Raw genomic sequence first — 18,690 nt, forward strand, 5'->3', positions numbered from 1 at the left:
GCTGATCTGAGCAACTACAATCCAGCTTTATGAGACTGTCCTGCACACAGAGCTGCCCGCCTCCTTTTCCTTTCCCTTTTCCCCTCATGTTTGCAATCCTGGGTGAAACCTGGAAGCTGCTGAAGGTCTCCAGAGGCTGGAGGAACTACAGGTTTGCGGTAGATGGTGGAGATGGCTCTGCTCTTCTTCCTTTCCCAGTTCCCAGGTGGCATCTGTCAACAGATGCGGCTGCAGCAGGGAGAAGAAAGCACCCAGGAAAAGTTTAGGGACCGCTTCTGCCACATGAGTCAGGAGACATTCAAAGGTATGGTATGTCTTCCTCCACAGGCAGGGAGAGAGGCTATGCCCTGTGTGGGCAACGCATAACATTTAGGTCTTTGCCTCCTGTTCTGGTCAGGGAGTTGTTTTGCTTTCTGAGCTACTCTGAGAGTTTTGACTCCATGCAATAAATTCCACCCCAAGACAAGGGTCAGGAAGGGACTCACATATGACGCTGCTTTCCTTGTGTGGTGGGGAGGGAATCGCAGGTTTTTCTTCCTCCCCCCAGGTGCTGGTGGCTGCTGCTGTCATCAGCACACTGCTTGGCCATGGTGGACATGCAGGACAGGCAGGCCAAAGTACATTCCTGGGTGAAAAGACCTTTCAAATTTCCAAATGCAGTTTCACATAAACCAGTTGCTTAAATGATGCTTTCCACACTACTGTCTCCCCATCCTGCATATCCTGACTCTGAAGAGTGTTCTCAAATATATGGAGTTTTTCTGTCGTTGTGTGGATGAGGATGTTGTACCTACTTCCTACTCAGAAGAGCCAAGCCATGAATAGACAAGAACCTCTCCTCCGTGCTGAGAAGACAACAACAAAGTTGTCTCTGCTTTGCCTGTGGCAGCCGGCAGCAGTGCTCTGTCAAGGCCCCAGGGCAAACCAATAAACTCTGCTGTGCAATTGCAGTAACAGTGGTCTCTTCTCAGGAGGGCAAAAGATGAGAGAAAGAAAGAGTAAATCCTAAGGACTGAGCAGGATTATTTCTGTTTGTCACTCTTAGATTGAACACGAGTATGGTTTTTTCTGTCTGTTCCTTAATTTATCTTTTCAGTTTCTTTAAAATGCCAGAAATTGGTGGGTTTAGAACCTAGAGAGCCTTTCATTTGTTGAGATTGTCTTATTCCTGAGATTAAATAAGCACAGCTTCTCGAGAGAGAGGAACTCGTGCTGATAGCTAAGCCCGATTAACCATTTTTTGCCGTGTTTGATATGTAGGCTGGTCTCAGGCACATCCACAGATTGCAGTCCTGATTTTGCAAGAGCATTCTGCGTGGCTGTGTGCCGCAGCGTGCAATCAGGGCTGACTCCTCTTACGCACCTCTGGTCCCAAATCCCAGTGGGTTCTTGAATATTGTTCTGCGTCATTTTTCTTTTCTATATTCAGTAACTGCGCTTCGTTTCCCTAATGAGACCAACCTGCAAAATTAGAGAGATTTTGGCTATAGCATATCAAACTCATCCTGCATATGAGCAACCAACTTCCCACCCCTGTTTGCCCTTGGCTCAAAGACTGTATTTGTAATGGAGTGCACTTGTATTTTGTACTACATCATATTGTACACCCTTCATAACCTGAGAATGACAGCTTGGGCTCCAGGGTATTTGCTGTCTCTCAGAAGAGCGAGACGTGCTACAGCTGTCCATGTTTTGCGTTGACAGACTTGGCTCTGGGTATGACGTAGCACAACAAACTTGCAAGGAGCGATTGCTTCAATCTAACGAGCAGGTTCAATCAGCAATGAAGCATACATACACTTTGCTAACAGACGTGAATGTAGGACTATAAAAGGAGTGTGGAATTTTCTTTGATATGTTCGCATAGAAAATTGTGATTTAAAAGAATTTCTCCCTCGCGCAGTTGTTTATTCATTTGCACCTGTGTAACTGGCTTACAAACATATCTATTCTCTCAAAAAGGTATTTACATGCTTAACTATATCTTTGCCATCCATGCTGCTTGTGTGTGAGAAGCCTGACAATTAATGCCAGGATTAATTCCACATGTTTGCAGAAGTGGGCCCACAGATGGCTGTTAATTTCCCTTGGCATCCTTATAAGCCAATGTTTTTCTGTTATTTTATTTACAAAATAAACATTATATATTTACTTAATTATATTTGATGTCATAATTTCAGGTTTTGCTTTGGCCTACAAGGACCCAGGGCCCTCAGGGTAGCTTTCCTCATTATTAAACAGGAGTTATATAGCTGTAGTTAGTGAATTATGCTTGCATACACGCATAACGAACAAATGCACAGCAGTTTCTATAATAAAGTGAAAGACACACCTTTACAGGGAAAAAATGCATTTTTCCAAATGGAAAGCTTGATGTGCAGTTCAGATCTGATACCTGTATTTGATATGTTGTCCTCTCTTTGAATGAATGGGTAAGTCTGCATTCCAGAGAGGAGAATCAGGGGGAATAGCATTCCCAATGAAGCAGTACAGAGATTGTTGCTGCTTTTAATATTTCTTTCATTTCAGTTAATGTTTGAAAAGATTTTAAGGGCAGAAGTGACTTCCAGCAGGGCCTGGTCACCCCAGTGACCGCATGCTCGTGGACCGAGCCCTGGGAGCTCTCAGGCTTCTCAGCACATGGACGTGTTGGTCTCTCACCTCTCCGTCTCCAAGCACCTTTCAAAAAACCCTCCTAAGGTCATTCCTTATCCCCAGCCCTCCTCTTGACACAGGATCTCATACCTGCCTGAAACAAACACTTGTCCCTGGTGCTTTTTTTATAGGCAGTTCTCTTTCCATCCTGCCTTACATGATGGTTTGTCTTTGGCAGCAACCGTGTAACTGAAAATTTGGAAGTCTCAAATGTGTAAAGCACAAGTTCTTTAGCCAAAGTTCGTGCCCTGCAGAATTTGCTCCTGCACTTCATATTACGTGTTTTAAAAGGTAGTGCTGGCTGAAGGAAGCAGGTAATGATCCAACGGCTGTTGACAGAACTGGAAGATACATTTTATGCAATCATCAGCTCCGTATTTGCGCAACAGATTTAATTACATGGTGAAATTAATCTATCGAGTTTTCATATTTATGCTTTGACTATTCATCATCGGGTTTCTGTATGCGTTTTTGGAGAGGTCTTTTTTGGTCTGGTCCAAGCACTGCTGAACTGCTCTAATTTGTTGGATATGTCACTGTAGTTGCAATGCTTTGCTGCTTTTTTTTTCTTTTGCATTTTTATGCTCTGAAAGTAACATCTTTTTCTTTATCTTTTTTAAAGATAAAGACATTCCCTGCTGATACATCTAATCCTTTTTTCGATCCTTTTACAACAGTACCACAGTTTTCTGTAAGTAGAACGTGCAACTAAAAAACTGTGTCTTTAACACAATTCCAACTGATTTTTTAACAGTGTCGGAAACTTATGCGCTAAGCAGTCCTCAAAACAAACAAAAAAAGATAAATTCCAAGTAGAAATTCCAAGTGCAAATCAATCAAATATTCCCATTATTCAAATAATTAACTTGCCTGCATTCAGACATTGCTGTTTACTAGACAGAGGACTAAGAGTTAAAGGTCAAGGCTCACCGCTACTGCAGTCAGTTCCAAAACGTTGTACAGTTCAGGACTGCAGAGGAGACTTGTGAAGCTCCACAGCATCTTTCCAAAGAGCAATAAGGGAGTCGGAAGACTTAGTCCTCTGTCTAGCAATTGCATGGCCTCCCACCCGAAACTGCCTGCTGTGCCATCACAAAAAGGGGCCTGATTTTCGTTGAATTTACATCTGAATTTTAAGGAAGAATTACAGTTAGCGTGTTAATGACTACAATGGTATCCTTGTATAAACTCCCATGTTTACTTAATAACTTGAATCAAGTATTGAACTTAATTCTTTCTTGTTAAACTTTTACAGAAGTTGGGATTTAGAGTTTTTGATAAGGTAAACAACATACAAACAGGAAACAATTATTTGACAATTTAAAAAATAAGTCCAATCTAACTCCTATTTTAAGGGTAGAGGCATTATGTAATAGGTATGACCAAATTATCTCCTCAGGCAATTCAGAGCACTTTAAAAGATTTTTGGAGGACTGAATATGTCATGTGGGACTGATTATAACCCTTTCTGTCCTTTCCAGTGTGAGAATTGATTCTGATCTGTAAGAAACACTCTCTGATTATAATTATAAACCACAGTAATTGACTTACAGTTTTCAAATTACGTTCACAAAACGAAGCATTTCAGACCTTAACCTTAACTTTTACTGGTAGCAGCAATCTGTATCTGGCATATAATCAGAGAGAAGTAACTTCAATCACTGTTGAGCCGTGTGCAGTAACTGTAGGCACTTAATGTTTTTTTTAAAGAAAGAGGCTTTTCTTTCACAGTAAACCTGATCATGAGATTTGACCTAAATGTTGTTTTTTTCCAAATAGGTATTTTAAAGCTAGAGTTAGTTAGGCTCCCCAAGCTGTGTCAGTGCCACGGTTGAGCTCTAATTAAAGGTATCCGAAAATACATGGGAATATGTCACAGCAACTTTTCACTAGGTCAGCCAAGTCCAGATAGTACAACTGCGGTAAAAGCTAAACTAAAGTTACAGTGTTTGTGTCTTTCATAGTACTACTTTATATAAGCAAAAAGATTAGCTCAGAATAGCTTTCCCACTAATTAGTAACGATTGTCAGAAAATTATTTTTCTGCTTATGACAGTTATGATGAAAGCAAAATTTAGAAGGGCTATATAAAATATTTTTTTATAATTGGGGTGATAGTACTTTAAAATATAAACAGAAGTTACCCTGATATACTTCCTTACAGAAATTTCCATCTTGCAGAAAATGGCTGCTTCATGGCAAATGCAAATGTTGAGATTTTTGTTATGCTCTGTCGGGAGAGAAGAAGCAAAGTAAAGTTCAAACTAATCCTTCTGTAATTCCCTCCTCTCCCCATAGAGTTCCATTTCCCTGGGCAGGGTGGAGGGCAGAATCCAGATCACAAATATTTAAAACACCATTATGATAAAAATCTAATGGTATGAGATCCATCATACATTCCTTCAAGCGAATTAGGTACAAATTACCTGTGGTAAGCCAGCAGCTACCTAGAGGACTGCATAAAGATGGGAAAACAATTAGGAAGGTTAATTACACTTTTGGTCCTGTGTTTCATGGTCCCCCTTCCCAGCCCAAAGAGCTGGGCTTCTCCCCAGCAGCGTTCCAGGTCATCCTGCTTCAGGGGCTCTGCAAGGGCCTGAGGATCGCTACGGCACGAGTGGGAGATGTAAGGGAAGGGGTGAGATCAGTGCTAGGACTTGCAGGCAGATCTAACTCTGAATGTTCCCCAGTCACACACAGTCCCAGATGGTAGCATTTGTTACTCTTTTTCCTTGTTTGTTTTGGTTTTTTCTTTTCCTTGCTTCCCCTTCACTTTTTTTTTTTTTTTTGCTTGGAACAAAACATTGAAATGTTAATAAGGTGAAAAAAGTTATGAACGATGACATTTGGAAGGCTTTTGTGTAGAGCTTCTAATCTGGTGGCGTATATGCAATCGTGTTGATTTTATCAGAGGAAATATTTGAGAACCTGGTTGCCTGGAATATTTAAAAATAAGGTTAATGCCAGGAACCCCTCTGAATTTCAGAGACTCCCATAGAGAAATGACAGGCTTGACGACCATATTCTCAGGTTGGTATGAGTCACACAGACTTAAGTTAATGAAATTACATCTGTTTAGCCCAGTTAAATATTTGGCTCAAACACACTGTGCAAGCAGATATATATAAAAAGATGCTTTGGATATATACCGTAAAACCATTATCCAGAGCAAACACACTTTAGGACTCAGGGCAAATCTTCAGCAAGTGTAATTTGTCATTGCTCTGCTGATTTCAGTAAGGCTGGGAGAATTTACATCAGCTTCCCAGCGTGGTGCCTCCTTCTCATGCTGTGAAGTAAGATCTGGCAAATCCTCAGAGGGCAGGGGTCCTGTATGAGGAACACCAAATCTGACATCCCTGTAGCTTGTAAGGTTGAGTTTTAAAGGCTGAATGACAGAGAAGTTTGAAGAGGTTGTATTATTTACACACATAATTGGCCAGAGTTGGAGGGAGAGTTTCTTTAGATGGTTTTACATTTTCCATTTTACAGATTTTGTGGAATTAATGGAATTCCTTCTGCTTCAAAGGCTGTTTTGAAGTATATCAGATGCTTCTAGCTGAAACATGAACAGAGACGTTAAAAATTACAATAAGCAAGCAAACCTAATACAGCCGTTCTTTCCTGGGCTCAAATAATTGTCCCACTGATTAAACTGATTAGTTTGCATTTAGCATTAATCCTAAGTGGCTTGCAGCATTTGAAAATAATTTAGACAAAGAAAAAAACCTTGCTATTCAAATAGCTGGATAAATATGTGCTCCCTGATGATGGTGACTTTTCTTCCTCCCTGCTTCAAAGTCTGAATCAAGTTCAGAAGAAAAAGTTGTCAAGAAAGAAACACAACTGATACCAGTAGGAGCATATCCTAATGGTCCTGATGCACTGACAAACTGCAGTTGCTCTGTGCTCTTCCCAGGTCAGGCTCGTACATGCACCACAGGCACTGGCCACTGTGGTTTGGCATGAGAAATAGTCCATGCCAAAAAGCAAGATGGGGCTGTTTTATTTTTAGGGATCCTCCCCCTCCAGCTGAATAGGCTGGCCCGGCCTTTGCTGTAATACTGCAGCGCTAATATCCCTCACCTGAAAGGCAGGAGATGGTTGCTTGCTGTTTGTTTTAACCCAGCACTTCCAATATTGCTTTAACGTTGCCTACCACTAGATACTGCAGAATATTTCTCGAGGTATGTTCCAGATAGCAAACATGGGAAAAGGATGGAGACTTTGAAACCCAGACTCCTACAAGCCTGGACTCCTGGCTGTTACGAAACACAAAGTAGTCAGAGGACCCACCAGCAAATTGTATAGGATTTCTGAAGAATAGTCCAGAAATCTGGTGTGGTCAGTGTTCTGCATTATTTTTAGGGAAAATGCAATAATGATAAGTGGCACTCCCCGAACCCGAATGCTGCCAGTCCTGTACGTGGCGTTTCATCTCACGTAGAGCATGTTGCCATCAAGCTTGTCCCTTGGGCACAGCTCTGAAAGAGCCATCTGAACAGCCATGGCTGTTCAGCATCCACAGAGGTTGCACTGAGCAGCTATAGCTACAGCCTCCCATTTGTTCTCGTTATTAGCTGTTGTTACTGAGTGTTTGGCAATGAACTGGATGGTGAAAGTTAGCAAGAGCAGTAGAAGCTAATCTACATGGTTGTTTTTTTTCCTTTCTATGTCTGTATACATTTTTTTGTAGGCAGAATTTACAGACAGCAAATTACAATGCTGTGCAGTGCAGTCATCTCCTAAGATAACGCCGGTAACTCCATCGCCCGTCCTGAGATCTTTGGCAGAGACCATACCAACTCCAACGGTCCAGACAATATACACGTCGCATAAACCAATTTCGCTGGCAGACAGGTACCGTGCAATTCTTTCACAGAAATACTATGATGCTCTCTGCATTAAAGGAATCAGCGTGATTTCTCTTTTTCTATCATAATCACCATAAAGTGCTGTTTCCCCTGCTACCAAAAGATTTCTAGTTGCTGCTGGACACCTACTTCAGAATAGGTGGGTGATTGTAAAGGAATACCTATAACTCATATCTGCTCTGACAAAAAGACCCTACCTTAATTAAGTGCTGCAGCCAGCAGCCTACTGTTTCTGTGGCCAATGGCCTGGAGAGAAAGGTTGGGCATTTTTTCCTCAGGCAAGTCATTTTGTCTGAACCACAAAGGTTTTCTTTTAATAATTGCTGTTGCAATTTGTTTTTTTGAAATTAAATGTCCATAAGCTGAAGTTAAGAAATGTCTGCTCTTCTAAATTAAAAACAGGCACTGGTTTTCTTTCTTTTTCCTCTTTTTTTTTTATTTTTTTTATTTTAGTAATGTCAAGCTACAGTAGTCTTTCTTGTAGTTCCTCAGAGAAACAACAAGCCATCCCATCTTTCCACAGGCAGCCTGCTTTCAGTTTTCTATTCTTCCATCCTACCAGTTTTGCATGCTGCCTTCTTATTCTAGAATTTAATCAAAGCTGAATTTCCCAAGCTGATAATTTACTGATTACAAAAGCAGGAGTGGATATACTCAATACTTCTGGAGCACAAAAAGTCCTAGGCTTATGTCGAAGAGAAAAGTATTTCTTTGGCATCATAATAAATTAGCCTTTTTTACTTTTGGATTCACAGTCAATTCCCAATTTCATTTGTTAATTATTTTTTGCAGATGTTGGTTTAATTGCACCTGCACACTTGTTCAACTTTGCTAACCCATCTAAAAATTTATCGTTCCAGTGAAAATGTAATTCTGAAGCTGTAGTGCTGAAGTCAGTTTCCATAGGATGTCTCGAGCACAAGCGGGTGATTCCACCCCTCCTTATCCATGAACGGGCTGCAAGGTTCCTGCACTGCAGCTCAAATCTCCAGGCTGCTTTACCAGCCTTAGATACTTAACTCTCAGAACAACACAGTAAATAGTTTGGGTTTTTTTCCCCCTGTGCTATTTATTAAGAAATGGGATCACCAACCCAAGGCATTCCCAGTGCTGCAGAGCCCGCAGGTTCCGGAGGGATTCGGTGTGTGAGAGCAAGGACTTCAGGCTCTGCTTCCCACACCCTGATGTGAGCACATGAAGCAGGACTGTAGTAAACTCAGAGTATCTAGACGGCCCCCAGTATCCAACCATGCTGAGGAGCAGAAGGCTGTGATACCAGTCTTTTGTGGCAGCATTTATTGTTGCTGTTTCATTTTTAGAGTCCCAGTCCAGCTTCCTTTGAAATCGGTAGCCTTTAACAGGGGCAAGATTAAGTCGTAAACTGTTTTGCCATGCGGGTCTTCTTATGTCCTTTTTCGTGCTCCTGTTTGCTCTTCAGAAATATCAAGCCGTACTTGTTTTTGAATCAGCCTTCAGTTATCAGCCTTTTCACTGAATTGAGCCTGACCTTTCTTCCCCTCCTTTGGTATTTTGAAAATGTTAATTATTTTAAATTGAAATCTGAGCCTTATTGTTGTTCCCATAATTGGCTGTTTGTGCATTAATTACACAGCGCTGAGACTCTGAGGCGTGAACTTGAGAGGGAGAAAATGATGAAAAGACTCTTGATGACAGAATTATGAAATTCGCACTTCCGTCAGATGGAGAATGGATTGGGGCCTTTCATGTGCCTTCTGTCTGTTTACATTCCTCTGCTTCTGTGTACTCAACATAATGCATCGGGAAAATGTGTGATATTCCTGGCTCGCCTGGATTCACCGCGGTTGGTTAAAATTCCGTCTCAGCTAGACTATAACTTGAAGGAGTTCCTTTATTCACTTGCTGCTGGGAAATAAACCTTCAATCCTTTATCTCTCCTGAGATTTTATACTATTAACACAATTAATTTCAGGTTTAGTTTTGGTAAATCTAGGGCAAAAAGGATCAGCAAGGAGCATACTGATTTCTATTGGGAAACACTTCTGTACATATGTTAATAAGTGCACAGAAATTAATGTTATGCAGAATATTTTGATAGTAACATAGAAAATGTCATTTTGTACAACTGAAAATTGCAATGAGCTACTGCTATTTGTTAAAGAACCATTTTTAAAGCAGAAGAATGATTATTACATCCTAACCCCAGGACTGTTAGTCTCCACAGAAAAATAAACGGCTGTCTTATTAAATTCCTAACCTTAACCTTTACTCAGAGATATAAATAGCTGCAAGGGGGAGAGACACCCCGCCGTACAGGTCTACGCACCCAACACTCCCTATAGTTTGTCATCTTGACCTAAACCTTCAACTAAATCTTATCGTATTTCCATTAATGAAAAAAAAAATCGGTTGTTTAAAGTAATTTGCTACTGACTTTCTAGCTTGATACTGACTTTTTTTAACTAAGCGAGAAGCTTCACCTTCTCCAGGTTGCCTAGGCATTAGGGCTCGCCCACACTCAGGCAGCTTCTGCCCCAGCATTGAGGGATGCAGAGCCTCAGCGGTGTGGACGTAGCTCATGCAGGGAGGATTTTTTTCCTTCCTGGGTAGATAAACCACCTTCCCGACTGATGTGAATTGATTGATCACTTCAAAGAATAGTAACAATGATAGTTTATGGCATAGCTGTGTCTATACTCATTTCTTCACTCTACTAATCGGCACGTGCGTACCGGCAAACCTGCGGAGGGCACGCCTGGCTATACGTCCCATTCGCCTCCGGCGCACAAGCAGCCTCAACATTCAGTGCAGCTATCTCAGGCATCAGGTGGGGTGCTAGCAGAACCGCAGCCCCGGGGAGGGTGTTTATGGTCTACAGGTAACGCTAGCAACTATTTCCTAGGAAAAAAAAAAAAAAGAAGAAGAAAGAAGTTCTCCGTTTCCCCCTGTTCAGTAGTGCAGGGTCATCTAGAAAGCTACCAACAACTGACTGTCAGCTACAAGGTACTCTTCCAACAGGAAAGCTTTTGTGCGTTTTGTATGGCTGAAGATGTATATTTTTCTGTTACTCTGTACACTATGTTCTCTTGTTTGTATTATGATAAAAGATTGCCCTTCATTTGATACTGATTACGATGGCTTTATCTCAGCTTAAGCAGCTGGTTTGTGTGGAGGCTGGGAACTGATTGCTGTGAGACTGGGTTTCCTTCAGAGTTAGCTTGTGCTCTTTTTCTGAAATGAGAGGGCTCAAGAGCATCTGTAGGACTGTGGATTGTAATGTGGAGGTATAAACTGACATGTCTATTTTATATTGGGACAAGAAATCAGTATTAGGCTCCCCACTTAAATCCACCAAACCCAAGCCTTTCTGGTTGCCATGAAATGGGGCAAAATAAATAGCACAAGTGTTGGTTAGAAACTCACAATACAAAGTATAATGAAGTAGCTCAACGTGAGGAATGGGCACAAGGAGCCACAGAAACACACGGGGACTGCAGATTTCAGAGCGCTTGGGTGACTTTTCTGGGTAATCAGATACGACTTGCATGCTGCCCACCTTCTAGTTACAGTGCCAGGACGCTTCTGTTCCTTATGTTTTAGCGTACCGCTCCATCAATCCAAGGTTATTAAAAATGGATTAGGAACATTAAATCCCTGTGAAAAAATCAGAAAGGAGGGGAAAATGCAACAGCCACAAAAGGCTGTGTCTTCCATGCCCTGTTACTCTTTTCTCACCACTTCCCAGAAGGTACTGGGGGAGGGAGAAGCGGCAGCACATTTTGTCTGCACCCACGTAAAAGTGAGCATTGTGAAGAACAAATCAAAAATTGCGATCAGAGGTGCTGTTTTGGGAGAGGAAAGCAAAGTAAGGTTGAAAACAGCAAGGCACTGACTCTAGCTGAATCTGGTCTTCTGCCTGCTGTTAGGCAGCCCCCAGCTGCGGGCAAGCGGGCGGCAGTTTCACAAAGTCACTACCGAGGAAAACCAGAAAAAAACACATCTGGACACACGTTTCAGTCATACTGATGGCCATGGAGTGGACTTTGGGAACGCCACGATGCACCTTCAGGTCTGGGGGCAAACACATCCAATTACCTGCGTTAGGGCAGTCTGGTCACATAAGCCACAGCCTTTAGCAAAACCGAATGCCTGACTCAGATCAGCGCATCCCATGTTCTGGCTCGTAAGCAAGCTATTAGTTTATTATTTTCAATGCAACATTTTGCTCCCGTTTCATACAAATTCTTCAGCTGAAATAGTCAGAACTGGAAAACAAGAAATGTGAACCAAGGTTACTTGGCAGTGGCCAGGTCTTTACAGCTGAGGCCGTGCTCTGGCATAGCTAAGAAAGAGCAGAGACTCCTCCCTCCTTGGTTCCCCCTGGGAGAAGAGGGAAAGGCTCGTGTGGCCGCTTAGTTCCCGTGGGACGTTTTCCGCAGAACAACCCCAAGTATGTTGCTTTGTCTTGTTTTAGTGTCTTACCCACTGGCTGCTGCTGTTCCCTGTTCTGCAGTCTAACAGAGCTTTCTTAAACCTGTTTTACTGATACCAAACGAAACTTTTAACTGCGGAATGTCATCACCTTGTTCTTTCTTACTACGTACCTTCTTCAGCCATGCCTAAGCATCTCAGTTTTCGCATCCTCTGAATAAACACTCCTGCCTCACCTCTGGTTGGGAATTACAGTGTTAGGACACCTGTTACCCAAAACTACTGTAAACAAGACAGTGGCAACCTGAACATACGCCGAGGGGCCGATGGTCTAGATTTGCCCCTAGACTTTAACTTTACAGGTGTTAAAGGATACTCTGCCCGAGGGTATGTCTATATAATAGCGCAGCAGTATCTGAGCTAGCTTTAATGAGCTTGCATATGTAGTTGTGGCAGCATGAAGCCCAGCACAGGCTATCATTATCATGTACATGGACACGTGTAAAGATAACGCATTTGAAGAGCAGCCTTCTGAAGCATGGTCTCCAGAGTTGATGACGGGACAGGGTGGCTGAAAGGACTTCGTCTCGTCAGCTCTCCTGGGAGAGGGTTCGTCTCACCTAACGTTGATATGCCCAACTCTCACCTGGTGAGAGACCAAAGGAACTGCCTCCTGGAGGTGCCTCTGGCTTAGATGTCTACCTTTACGTTGCTTGAAGCTAAGTGAGATGAATTCTGCTCCCCGTCCCTCTGGTTAGGTCTACATTGCAAACCCTTGCTGACACGGCTACATCATCCAGGGGTGCTTTGAGGTATGATTTGTGATCGGCGTAGCTCTGCCAGCAAAAGCCTCGCGCGTTAGGTGTAAATGTACTACCAGAAATGCCCTGTTGCCAGGACAGCTTTTATCCCTTACGGGGGAGAACAGAGACCTGGGGGAACTTACAGTAGCATAAGCGCAGCGGCATCGTTGTAGTTGTGCCCAGTCTGGAAGTAGCTGGTTGATGAAACCTCCAGGCAAAGGTTACCAGGGGTGGCCCTGGTGTTTAACAGTGCCCCGAGCGATGCTCTGACCCGGTCAGCAGATCCCAGCTTTCCAGCGTGAAGTCTCTTAAGCGGCAGAATGCGATGTTGTCATGTTTGGGTGATTCCAGCAAAATTTATTGGCCATTTAAATAGCTATGCAAGGAGTTAAATATTTTCTCATATTGCAGTCTCTTACGAAAGCCAACCAGTTGTGCTTTGTTTTCGTGTGGTTCAGCTGTTTTCACTATTTGGTTTTGAAAGGAATAACTGGGTTTTCTTTAGAAATGTTGTTTGAGATCCCACATCTCTATCAGATCCCACAGTGTGTGCAGATTTTTCACGTTTCAAACTTACTTAGACCCTGGAAGTGCAATGTTTGAAAATTAACTCCTCTGAAGTTTCAGTCTGTGGCTTCACAACTCTCTGCAACAGGATGCCTACGTGCCCATTTGAAACAGAGCTGGCAATGCAGTCAAATGTTTCATTGGAGGCAGCATCACGTTTTGTTTGAGCTGGTTACAAATATCCTTGGTCTTTCTTTCTCTTATTTTTTTTTTTCTGAATACATTTCTGGTTCATTGGCTACAAAATCCTACTCGCAATTATGCAACGGGATATTGTTTCTTTTTTTTTTTCCTTTTTTTTTTTTTTCTTAGTGTCCTGATGTTCAAGGAGTTTGCAATAAATATACTGAGGCTGATCTGTAATTGCATGTAAGATCGGCCTCACAACTGTGTTTTGTAAAGTTAAGTGCCGTAAAAGAGCCTGCAGATGATGTGGAGAAGGAGGGAGGGGAGAGAGTAAGCGGAGGAGAAGGCTTCTTTGGCAGCTGCAGCTTTGACTGGTGGGTAGCAGCTTTACAGTAAGATTGCTCACACCATCTTGTTTTGTCTGAGTAGCAGCGTGTATCATCAGACAGTGTGTGATGGCATTCTGTTGAAAACATGCCGAGAGAGAAACTTTTACGGCTCAGCTGTTTACCTGTTCCTGTATTCATGCCTGCAATAAATGAGATGAAAAATACATCACGGAGTCTGAGCAGTTTGTAGTCAAATCAGCCATTTAGGAGGCGTGGGGCAGTATGCCAGTCAAAGGAAACATTTGGTTGTTAATGAAGTGGATCCACCTTCATAAAAAAACCCCAAAACCCCAACATCCTAAGGGGAAACCAGAGAATTTCTTCAAAAAGCCCAGAGGGTTTTCTCCAGCTTAAAGTTACAGCCCAGCATTGTAGGGTGCCAGTCAGCTGTTGGGTCATCAGTGGGGGCATGATTTGCTGAATACCAGAGCCGGAAAAACACTGGCAGGGACAAGGTAGGGAAACCTGAAACACAGCATGTTGCTGGTCTTTCAGCTGGGGCTCAAAAAGTGGCGAAGAGCTTTACTGGAGTGGAAGGGGTGGGGAGAAATCTTCCTTTTCACCCAGGACTGAGAGACTCCAAGTTGGTAAACTACTCCAAAAAGGAACATTAAAACAAAACAAAAACCCAACAAAGCCCGTTCATTGTAAATATTTTTGCTGTAACACAATTAAAACATTTCACTCAAATTTTTGCCCATGATTTTGCCATTCTTTAAATGTCTAAATGAAAAGTTGCTTCAGAAGGAAACATTCTCATTTTCTATTATTGAAAGATCTCTAAATCAGGATGGCTTTGACGTTAACTTCCCCAGTGCATTTATGAAATGAAATCCCAGTAATGCTCACCCCATTTCCTGAGGTTGCCAAAACTCTGTATTGGGAAGGAATATGATCCCATTCCAATTCCCCCAGATGGGTATTCATCTATTTTTAATCTCTATGGAGGGAAAGTGGGGGGGGCAACAGATCAGCGTTCTTCCGTCAGTACTCAATTTATACCAGGAAAATTGATTAGCTAGCCAGCAAACCTAGTTAATTAATTCCCCTTAATGCACGTCTTTGCTAAGGAAATAGTGTTCTGGGGTGCAGGGGAACGAGAAGCTGCGCTGAAAAGTCGGCAAAGACTCATTGCGTAACTTGGCTGCAACTGAGAAGCGTGAGGACTTGAGAGATGTAAATCTCAACAATTTTTTGATTTGTTATGAGAAGACCGACCCATGGGACTGGGTACGAGGTCACTGAGGTCCATTCTGTCTCTCAGAGGACATGCTTTCTAAAGCAGAAAACAAACTTTGCAAACCCCAGCCCTCGTGAAAGGCGGTGGCTGTGCTCTCGACGACCACAGTGAAGACTTTGGGGCTGGCTGGCAGTGGGACCCCCATCCCCAGCTGGCAACCCCACAGCAAACCCAGCGCCAGGGCTGGCTGTCACCAGACCTGCCAGGGGAGATGCCAGGGAATGAGGGAAGTAAAAGATCAGCCATTGCCCTCCCCCAGCCACCCCTCGGCAGGTTCACAGGAGCATCCGCAGCTCCTGGGGTCAGCAGAGGAGCAGGGGCTTTGTGAGAAACTGGGCATGGGATCAGCTGAGCTGTGGCGTCAGATGTGTTTGACAACCCTGACTGCTGCAGCTTTGTCTCGTGCTGCCAGTAGCACATATGGCATGGGAGGTGTCTTCTCACCCAGCTTTAGGGTCTGCGATGGTCCGGGGAGAAGGGAGGAAAACAGCAGGGAGAAAGAGAGCAGCAAACAGCCCCCACTGTCACCTGCAGGGTGGCCTGATGGCAAAGCACTGCCTAAAACTATGTTTGTCTTTTCAGTTTACTTGAAAACTACACATAAAAAATTGCATCATTACATAGGTAATATGCAAGTGATACTAATTGTGTGGTGTTTTTAATGAATATTTCTCCAGCGTGCGTGGTACGCAATGCCAGTGACCGCATAGCTCTGCCATCGGAGAACCTGGCACAGCGGTGAGGCGTAAAAGCCACATGGACCTGTACTGTTTCATGCACTGATTATTCAACTCTTCAAGCGGAGAGACACTTAGCCTTCTGCATCATTCTTCCTCTGCCTTTCATTCGCAAACCCTTTTGGAAATCCAAGGAAAACACAGCATAAATTTTTTTCTTTAAAGATATTTAGCCAGCGACGCTTAGCATCACAGGGCCCCAATGATGTGAAGAACTCAAATACTACTTTTTTTTTTTTTTTTTTTTTTAAATTATTTGCCTTGCTGCTTTTGCAAGCAACAACAATAAAAAAGTGATTCCTGTGCTAACTGCCTCCCACTCTGCTGTGGCTGCTGGCCCCCTCCAGCAGAGCCAGGCTTGACAAGGGCACGGGGTGGCTTGCGGGAAAGGACAAGGATTGTTTTTTGGGGGTAAGGGGTGGACTGCCAACACCAACCCCAGCACCTTCCTTCCCTTCTGCAGTACCCTTCTTGCTGTGGCCAACACAACTGCTGCATCCTCCGAGGTGGGACCTGCAGTGCCCTGCTGGGAGGTGGGGAGATGTTTGCAGCCCCAGGGTCACCCAGGGAGGGTTCGGGGCTGGTGGGGCTGAGGGCTGTGGTGCATGTGTATGTAAGAGGCATACGTGAGAGCTGGGGCTCTGGAGATTTTGGAGGCTGCCCTGCTCCCAGCTTGTGCAGGCGTGAGGTGATGCATGCAGCTCTGGGGAGGGGTGTCAGCATGAGCTGCCCTCTGCCTGGGTATGTGAAAGTAAGGATTTGATGGCAGGGGCATCACTGTGAGACGGGTCACTCCTCCCCTCCTACAAAGGAGTTTGGTACCTGTGCCCTCTGCAGCTGACTAAACCCCAAAGGGCCAGTCTTTGCTCAAGGAACAGAGCGAGCTCCGTGGCAGGGCTGCGGTCGGTGCCTTCAGCAGTACTGAACAAGACCAGCAGCACCCTCGTCGCACCGGCTCACGGCTCTTTTGAGGCAACGCAGTGTTGACGGCTCCCGAGAAGGACCTCTGCCAAGGCTGCCAGCATGTGAAGACAGGGAGGGGGAATGCTGGAGCCAGCTTAGCTTTGCAGCCCAAAAGCGCTCCCATTTTCCATTTCCAGTCTGACAAGCCAAGGATCGGTGTGGGTTTTGGCCAGCTTGACAACTTGCCCTGGTTATCGCAGGCCACTGGGAGCAGAAGTTTATCTCCTCAAACCACCTGCTCCTTAGCCCCTTCATGTCTCTCCATGCCATCCTGCTAATCTTCCTCCCTCCTCTGCTTGGTACTCACTGCTGACAGATTCACAGACACCTGCTTCTTTCACCCCCATGAGCATCCCTCCCCTCCCACACCAACACCTCTGGCTTTGTTTCTGGATGAAAATGTTTTGCATTTCTGAAGCCTCTTGCCAGCCCTTGCTTTCCCTGACCTTGCTTACCTACTGAGGTAGGTGCTCCTCCATCCACGCTTGTCTTCTACCCCTTGCCAGCCCTTGCTTTCCCTGACCCTCAGTAGGTGCTCCTCCATCCACGCTTGTCTTCTACCCTCTCCCTGTCTCTCACTCATCCCTTCATCTTCCCTCTGTCTGTCCCACCTCTGGCCAGCTCTGCCCACATCATGGTCGCCTCCCTCTCCCCAGATGGCCGGGCTCACTGCCTGCTCGTCACTATCAGGCCTCCAGCCTTCCCTGGAGCAGCACAACAGGTTGTCTTGTCAGCCAGAAAACCCCCATGAGATGACCTCTCATCACAAACCAGCTGCCTGGGGCTCTGGTTGGTCTCTGGCCAGATGGTTTCTGGCTCCTCTGCCATCAGCCACAGCTGCCAGGGCTCTCCTCAGGTCCAGCCTAAATACCCGTGGGTTCACTGCCCGGCCTTGGTAACGCGCCCACCTATTCCAGGGCATCAGAGGCAGGAAGGGCACAGAGGAGTATTTTTAAAGAGGGGGGATTAGCATTTGCTCTACCCTTAAAATAAGTGATTTCTTCTCTTACATTTTGGAGGGTTAGGCTCTGTTATAATGACAAGGCATTAGTGAATGGAGGCACCCTGAAGAAACATGACCAAAGATACCCTTGCCTTCTTTCTTTCCTTCTTTCTCCAGGTAGCGTGTTTCAGCAACCTCACAAAGGGTATGTACATTAAGTACCCTCAACTCATAAATGGCCACCCCTTTATCCCCCCTACAAATAGATGACATCTTCAGCTATGCTGCTCCATATTGCTGTGCCAAACCTTGAACCACTGGGAAGCGATGGGGGACAGGGTGGAAGGGGGAGAGGTCTCATCTCTTGATAAAGCCAAACTGCCAACTCATTAATCCCCTTCAGGTGCTCTAATGTAAGTGCTTTCTTCCCAAAGAGACACAGCTGGAATTAATCTTGCTACATATTATGTGGTAATAAATCAGGAGGGCAGCCCAAGTGGGGTCCTTTTCTTCTTTTCCCCTATCTCTTTTTTTCCCCTTCTTTTTTCTTTTTCTTCTTTTGTTTTTTTCTTTCTCCTCCTTTTTTTAGGTGTAGAACCTCTCACCTGCCAAACCCAAACTACTGCTCTGGCAATGAAATCAGTAACAAACTTCTGAGTTTGCCCACCTGGTCTCACAGGAGAAACATACCATTAAGTCTTAGTGAAACTCTTTTAATTGTTTTTTTTTTTCTTTTGTGTGTGTGTGCACTAAGAAAAACAAAACAAACCCCAGACCTGACAGAGCAGTATCTAACAATCCAGAATTGTTAAATACTTTCCTGGATGGGGGCAAAAACCTTCTTCTGACAGTCAGAAGGGTTTTTCCAAGCAAGTTGCATGCTTTTTCCACTTGTGGGATTTCCATCTCCCATCCTTGCCCAGAAAGATGGGCTTGGTTCACTCTCTGTAAAAGCTGCGTTAGCGCAGTGACTTGAGCTCCTG

At 44.1% G+C, this 18,690-nt stretch overlaps 1 protein-coding gene across 1 annotated transcript in view; it reads left to right on the forward strand.

Moving 5' to 3' along the window:
• Nucleotides 1-9,211, forward strand: part of EPB41L4B (erythrocyte membrane protein band 4.1 like 4B) — a 123,373-nt gene extending 114,162 nt beyond the window's left edge. The window contains exons 23-25 of the mRNA XM_035895469.1: nt 3,278-3,346; nt 7,352-7,515; nt 9,142-9,211. Of these exons, the coding sequence (XP_035751362.1) occupies nt 3,278-3,346; nt 7,352-7,515; nt 9,142-9,211 (303 nt within the window). The remainder of the gene's footprint in view (nt 1-3,277; nt 3,347-7,351; nt 7,516-9,141) is intronic.
• The last annotated feature ends 9,479 nt before the right edge of the window (nt 9,212-18,690 follow it).

This window comes from Egretta garzetta, unplaced genomic scaffold (genome assembly GCF_000687185.1).
Source record: "Egretta garzetta isolate BGI_Z169 unplaced genomic scaffold, ASM68718v1 scaffold405, whole genome shotgun sequence".
In the NCBI taxonomy this organism is placed as follows: Eukaryota; Metazoa; Chordata; class Aves; order Pelecaniformes; family Ardeidae; genus Egretta; species Egretta garzetta.